The 7,988-nt window shown below is 35.0% G+C and overlaps 1 protein-coding gene across 1 annotated transcript; it reads left to right on the forward strand.

Moving 5' to 3' along the window:
* The first annotated feature begins 508 nt into the window (after positions 1–508).
* On the forward strand, positions 509–2,887 carry LOC108725858 (uncharacterized). Its single transcript, XM_018453120.1, has 4 exons — positions 509–821; positions 1,158–1,314; positions 1,463–2,151; positions 2,847–2,887. Exons 3-4 carry the CDS (start codon positions 1,752–1,754, stop codon positions 2,858–2,860), a joined length of 414 nt encoding a protein of 137 aa, XP_018308622.1. The 5' UTR covers positions 509–821; positions 1,158–1,314; positions 1,463–1,751; the 3' UTR covers positions 2,861–2,887.
* The last annotated feature ends 5,101 nt before the right edge of the window (positions 2,888–7,988 follow it).

Here is a 7,988-nt window from a genome sequence, read left to right on the forward strand (position 1 = left end):
AAGGCTCTTATTTTTTTCATAATATTTTTGCGAGGTCCGCTAAGCCCTGGTATTACCGTATGAAAATTTCTAGAGATGTCATCGTCATGATCAATCGCTTGCGCGCTGATCACTACAACTTAAATTCCAGCTTACACCGTAAGAACCTTATCGAGGATCCCTCTTGTCATTGTGGCTATCCTCAACAGGACATTTTGCATATGATTTTTGATTGTCCGGACTTCTCGGAGGACGCACGTTTATTACGTCGTTTCATTGACCGAGTGTTACCTTCGGGTGATAGACTAACTAAATTTGCTAGAGCCATTTCCAAACCGTCGGAATATCTTGGTAGACTCATTCTTAACTTTAGTAAATCATGTGGCAGGCAATTTTGAGCTTTAAACTTTCGCGCCTCCTTGTGACCTGCGCAGACGCCTCGCCTTCGCTCTTGCCCCTCCCTTCCCATCCTAGCGCAGCTTTGCTCCGCTTTTCATGTGGCACACTGTCGCGAGGTCTAGGTGCTGTAGCACGTTGCTCCTTGCTTGACGCTTTTGTCATTAATACGTCTGAACTCATTGTACGATTACTAACATTTTGACGTGATCTGGCCGTATCGACCTCCTTTTTATATGTCTGGAGGCGGGAGCCATTAATTAAGAAGAAGAAGAAGAAGAATAGCGCTTATATCGAGTCGGTGTGACAGATTTCCTAACCTGAACGGCCGTGAACTTTAACGCTAAATATCTCGGTTCGGAGGCCAGAGCGGCACTTTTTTCTGCCACATTCGTTCATTTCGTGCAAAAACGCGTCGAATAAGCCTAATTTCATCAAAATCGGAGGTGAGCCAGGTATTCTATACCTTTACCATTTTAACTTCAGCGGACTCTAGCAGTTCGATTACTGTCGTGCGTGTTGTATCCTGTAATACAAAGAACGAAGGGACATTTTATCCTTCTTTATTATTTGGTGAACAATGAAGACGAATCATACATCATGCGTAACTCGAAACGCACCTAAAGTGATATTTTCCATGACTGACGAAAAAATGTCTTCTTCTCTGATTAGTCAAATGATCTTTGCGAAGCGAAATGATTGAAATCCTAGCATTGGCCGTATCCGCGTTTTATATTGCAGTGATCTTGTTCAATAATGTTATTTAGATATTTGTTTTGTAGGATGCCTATAGCCTCTTTCTCTTGCTTACTGGTGTTAATCGCCTTCAAAGCAGCAGTATTGGCACCACTTTTATCAATTGTAACAACTTCAGGCGTACCATGCTGACTAATAGCTTTCTTGAAAAATCTAAGAGCTGCCGCAGTATCACGTTTTGCTGTAAGTAGAAAATCTATGGTTTTTCCATATTATCAACTGCTCTGTACAAATATTTCCAATTTCCTCTGACATTAATGTAAGTTTCGTCCATTCTCCAGTACTTGCTTGTTTGGCGTTTATATTTACGAAATTTTTTGTTCATCAACAGAATTAACCTGACTGCCCAGCGATGCAAGGTTGAATGGTCGAGTCTAACACCTCATTCTGCAATCATTTCTTCAATATTGCGCAAGCTCAGAGAATAAGACAGATACCAACAAACACAAAGGGCAATCACATCTATTGGATAATAAAGACGTCTAAAGGCTTTACGGATTATAGACATGTGATAATATAACAGAATTATAAAATCTACCACACAGCAAGCAATTAATTGGCAACTTGCGCTTATTAGATTAGCAGTTTGTTAACACTCCCTATCAAATAGAGGTTTTAGTATGCATGAGTCACACAATAGCCTACAGCGTTTAGCCATATTGAATATAGCGATTTCGCTATGGGAAAGGCCGGATGTAAAAAGTAAGGTAAAAGAATTTTTTATATTGTGTGCTAGGGAGCGTTCACGCGAAAGCAGAATGTTGTCGAAATGGTACGATTTAACAAAGGAGGTGTTGCAACAGCTAGAGCGTGATGTATTACCGGCTATTTTATATAGAGAATTGCTTCATGTCTCAAAAGAGATAGGCAAAAAGATATACGGCTGGTACTGGCGTATTGAACGTGAGAATATGGTTCAATATGGCAAAGTAGGACAAGCACTAGAATATGTTGATCAAATATACTGGACCCAGCAAGGTACTGTGGACGCGGTCAGGATAATTCAGTCATCTTGGATAGGTAATGCAAACCTCAGTGTTTCCACAATATATAATTTTGCATGTAAATATGCATTAGAAGAATGTATTAATAGCTTGTGGACACAAATTCCACAAGCTACTCAGGATAGGGATTATGGGGATATATATCGTTATTACACTCGACATATATTGGCATATTGGCAATGTTTGAGAAATGATGAGATGACAGAGTTAATTTGGCGCTTTGAGAGGTACTCATATGGAAAATTGGGGTATTCAGTTTTATTCAATAATTCATTTCATTATTTATACAATCCTCATCATTCTATTGAGGAAAATATGTGTAGATTATCGATGTTTGCTGGGTATAGTAATGCTGTCAAATATTTTTGGAATAAATTAAATAATGAAGAAAGAGATAGAAATATAGTAAGTGGCACTCGTATTTTAATTCAGCAATATGCTTATTACAAATATGAAAGACATTATACGAAAGAGAGATATGTAGAGATATGTGTGTTTCTAATGAGTAAAATGGCTGTACATCATCAAGAGGAGTTATTTAATAAAAAAATAATCACTTTAATAGATGATTCATTTGAGAAATCCATTCAGTATTGTATTGTGGAAATGCTGTTATTTACGTGGCCGTGGCAAGAGTTTCTCATGCCGACATTAGATAAAATTTGGCTATATCTTGAGAATGATACCAGCATTGTGTACGGAATTTTGCAGGCAATTACAAGTAAAATGAGTCAGGATTGTGCGCTGGGATTTGTAATAGAAGATAGTCAATATAGAAGTATACTCCACCAAGTATGGAACAGGATTCCGGTAAAAATAAAACGTAAGATAGCACTAGATCATTCAGATAATTCACTTGTGGCCTTGATGCATGATTTATTTGACATATGGGATTTATCTAGCATCAAATTGGTAGTTAGCGCACAAGAAATGGCGCCAAGAAAAAAGGAATTAATAGATTCTGGTTCAAAGAAATACGCGGAGTTAATAAAAGAAGATCAATATGAATTATTAGATCAATTTATAGATCAGATATTAGTATCTGAAGAGGAGAAAAAAAGTTTTAAGAAAGGAATAGACATATTAGATGATCTTATCAAGTGTGACCAATATTATTTAGCAGATAAGTTGTTAAACTGGCAATGTAGTGCGAACGAAGAGAAAGGAATTCTCAAGAGTAAGGTAGATAATATAGCGTTAATTAGAGGTTTCATAATATCTAGTAAATATGAATTGGTGGATAAGTTTTTATCTTGGCGATTTTCTACAGAGGAAGAAAGGAAGGTTTGCAAGAAGACCGTGCAGGAAGATAAATGTGTGCGTGAACACATTTACAAATTGTGGGCTGCGCAGAAAAAGGATGTTAGTGCTGCATTAGAGAATTCTAACAAATTTTTGTACTGGCTTTTAGCATCAGAAGAAGAAATAACGTCGTTTAAGCAAGATTATTTATCAAACAATGAGGAATTGGAGGCAGCATTATGTGATACGTTTATAGGATATAATGCTTTTGAAGTTATAGAAGATTTTTTAACCTGGTGTATGTTGCCTCAAGAGGTAATACATACTTTAAAGTGCAAGGTAGTGGGCAAGACTTTGTTACAAAATTGTGAGCGTTGCATAGAGAGAGGTTTATTAGATGATGCAGAGCAATTCGTTAGATGGGCTTTTGATCACGAAGCAGAAATGAAAGGTTTTATTAGAGAGTTTATTATGTCGGATAATGGCATTGCATCATGCAATACTTTTATACGATTGGAGGAAAGGGTAGAGAAGTTTAATGAGTTTATAAATTTTTGGATCAAGCCTTTGGGTAATATTGATGAATTTAAGGGCAAATTGAGATTTTATAGGCATAATCATCATGAAGAGGATGACTACTTTTATATTCGTCATATAGAAAATTATACGATATTTGAAAATTTATTAGATAATTTAAAGCAAAGTTTAGATGTATCGGAAGTAAGTTATGTAAGAAACGTTGCTAAAAAAATGAAGAGAGATGTTGAGGTATCTCACATTAGATAAAAAATTTGTTTGCTTGAAGAGGTGAAGATGAGGAATCGTGCGAGTCGTAAAGAACTAATAGAGTTTTTAGTGAATGGTCCTGTCGTTGATAGTAGAAATGATGTAGGTCAAATGATGGATAAAAGTTTTACTGGCCAGCTTTCTAAATTGTTAAGTGAGACATTAACATTGCATATAAGCAAACAAGGACATTTTTTTCTCTCTTTCTTTCTTGGCTCAGCTCTAACGCTACCACATACATCGCTAATGTCTAAGTTGCATATAAAAGACATATTGTTTCGGTTAGACTTGGAGTCTAATAGCCTCAAATTAGTGTTTAAAACATATGATCAAAGTGTTTATAAGTCAAAGTTCATTGCAATCAGCACTAATAGTAATATTGATCCTCACAGTGTAAGCTTTACTAATCAAGAGTTAAGTGAGATTAAGGGGCGTCTTGCACCAGGTATTGATAATCAACAAGTGCAGCTGGAAAGCCATAAATTTAACACTTGTCCAGAGAAGGGCCAAGGCTTTAGGTTGAAAGTATCACGTGATATGAATCATCAGAAATTTTTTGATATTCCAGCCAGTAATTCTGGAACCATTTTTTCCAGTGTATCTAAACAGATACAAACAAATGTGATACAAGATTTTGATCTGTTTGTTGATAAATTAAGTAGTAAGGATCACACTGTTGTCCAAAAAAATGTTTGTGATATCTTTGATTCACTTAAAAGTATCTATAAGCAGCATTACACAAAAAAAGCTTTATCACTCATGGAAGAGGCATATCATGGATATATATATGGATTTTTTAGATTAAATTATAAACAACAATATAAACTTGATTGTTATGTAGAGAGAATAGGAGGAAAAGGTTATGTAGATATGATTCTGTTATCACGTGCTAATGGTCATACTCATCCTATTCCTATAATAATTGAGGTCAAGTCTGGTGCAGGCGCATTAGCTGCAATACAGTAAATTCACGACAATGGATATACGCATAACTTAATAAATATTAGAACGAATGCTAAAACTGCTGTATTGGTAGGGGTAGATTTTAATGCTAAATCTCTTGATAAAAAACCCAATGAGCTAGAAGTTAGTGTGAATCATATCAATACAGATCACATAAATGTAGTATCATTTATTTTGAAAAGTAGCATTGATAATATAGAAGTGCAAAAGGTCAAAGATCATATTAGTGATTTATATTATGCAAGTATAAAAAGTGGAGATCTGAATTATCTTGGTATGTCGTTACTAGGTCAGTTTATCAGTGATATAAACATTCAAGGAGAAAGATACGTATTCAAACATAGCGGCACTATCACACAAGGTGCTGTCATGACGCTGGTTTTTAAAAAAGCAGATTCTAATAAAGGGATTGTACTGAATATATCTTCGAGAGAAGATAACAAGGATATTATGTTACATGGCTCTGCTGTCAGATCACCGGCAGAGCAGTTACAGAGAGATGCTGTACCAGATATGAGGGCACTGGGTATTACTGCTATAGATATGGTGAATATTGAGGTGGATTTTCAGGCCAAGAAATTTCATAACTATATAGGCAGTAGTGATTCATTTATTAAAATTTCTAAGGGAATCAATGTTCAAGATAATAATATTAAAAAATATAAAGGTATCTTCAAAAAAGTAGAATGCATAGCTGTAAGGAATTTTATTGAAGCTCTTGATAAACAAAATGCAGATGATAGAGCAGGCTATGAGACTGATATAGATGACGTATTAGAACCTCCTGCAAAAAGAGTGAAACAAGAAAACCAGAAATATCATTCGTCTTTGAGTGAATTATTTTCAACGCGCTTATCTACAGTAAAAGATTTAATCAATAGTGAGAGTGATATACAAGCTATAATTCAAGGTTTATTTACAGGGCAAACATATAACGATCAGCGCATACAGGTATTTAGTGAAGTAAGTTCTGGCAGTTATAGGATTGATATCGCGTTGATTTTCCAAGGTAGCGATGATGGTGTGGTGCATGATCCTGTCATTTTTGAACTAAAATACATTACAAGGCTAAAAGATGTATCAAGGCAATACGAAAATGCTGTTCAATCATCTATTAGCCAATTATCTGAATATGTTCAGACTTTCAAGAGCGCAACTGACAGCAAGAGTTCAATGTGCGTATCATTAGTATTTAACAAATCCTCTACTTCAGAAAAATATGTCACGATTCATACATCGATAGAGGCAGTGCCTCATACTTCATCCAGTACAGATGCAGGAGGCAAGTTATCTCATATTGGTCATTACAAACAAGAACCAAAAATATTACAGCTGTCTGAACTATTATCAGATAATGAAAACAAGCCAATACCAGAATCATTGGATTTAAGCGACTGTTATTTAAATGATGAGTCCTATGAGAAGCTTATTGTATTTCTTTCAAAGCCAAGCTCGTCTGTGCGTGAGGTGAATTTATCTAATAGCGGTATAAACGATCAAAGGATGCAAAAGTTTGCAGAGATGCTGAAGCGCAATACATTTATTAATAAAATAAATTTATCAAAGAATCAGATAACTGATGTTGGAGTTATGCATATAGTAGATGCTATGGTGGCGAAGGAAAATTTACCTCACACTACGTATGATATAAGTTATCATGGCACTGGTTGTATTACATCGTTAGATTTGTCTGATAATAGGATTAATAATAAAGTAGCAGATTATTTAGAAAATGGTTTAAAACAATTAGATGTGTTAGAGGAATTAAAACTAGCTCGTACTGATATCAAGAGTGATGGCATTAAAAGTATTGTTGAAGGAATACAAAAGAACTACATGTTACAAGTTCTGGATTTGTCAGGTTTAGGTGACATTCACCTTGAAGAGAATACAATAAAAATGTTGTTTGCTAATAAGCTTTCACTTAGATTGATTGAATTATCAGGCAGTAACATGAATCTAGGTGAGATAAATGCAATTATACGGGCTGCAAAACTTACTTCAGAAAATGGTAATTTAGAGAGTATCAGTCTCTCAGGCCCTAAAGATATACAACAAGGAGAATCTATAGATTCTAATTCTTTGCTAGACTTAATGAATAATCACAAGAAGATAAAAAAATTTGCTCTTACTAATGCCGGAATTATGCCATAAATGATGAAAAATTGTCTGAGTTAGCTATTGCATTCAAAGATTTAACGTATTTAGATTTATCACACAATATTATAACTAATATCCAACCACTGTCTGCTTCTTTAAAAGAGAAAAAGTCCATACAGCATTTAATATTGCATCACAACAAGATAAATGATGCAACATCATTAACAGCTCTACATTCTTCTTTAACACATTTAGATCTTGCTGCTAATAGCATAAGTCACATGCATGTAGAAAATCTGTTTGCATCTGCATTGCTTGATTCAAAGAAGAGTGTATTAAAACACTTAGATTTATCAGCGGTTAGCATGGCAGGCATGAGCACACAGACTCTAAACGAAATTGCTACTAATCTTATGTACTATCATCTAGAGTCTCTCAGATTATCTGAGTGCAATATCGATGATCGTTTTGCAAAAACAATATTTAATGCTATTTGGGACAGTCAAGGGTTTCGAGCGTTAGATCTATCACACAATAATATAGAAATAAAAGATCCATCAATTTTATCTGGATCACGCTCAAAAGATATAGAGGGCAAAAAAAGTTTTCTCTCTCTTAGTGGCATTAAAGATTTGAATCTTGCATACAATAAAATTAGTGATAAGGGCGTAAAAATTATGCTCAAGCAAATATCTGCTAGAAACATGCTACAAATTAATCACTCACCAGATGTTGGTGTTTCATTACTCAATTTAGATTTGT

This window comes from Mycetomoellerius zeteki, unplaced genomic scaffold (assembly GCF_001594055.1).
Source record: "Mycetomoellerius zeteki isolate Tzet28-1 unplaced genomic scaffold, Tzet1.0 scaffold110, whole genome shotgun sequence".
Classification (NCBI taxonomy): domain Eukaryota; kingdom Metazoa; phylum Arthropoda; class Insecta; order Hymenoptera; family Formicidae; genus Mycetomoellerius; species Mycetomoellerius zeteki.

Excerpts from the sequence above, each read along its gene's own strand:
- LOC108725858 (XM_018453120.1), top strand. The coding sequence starts at position 1,752 with ATGCATGAGTCACACAATAGCCTACAGCGTTTAGCCATATTGAATATA.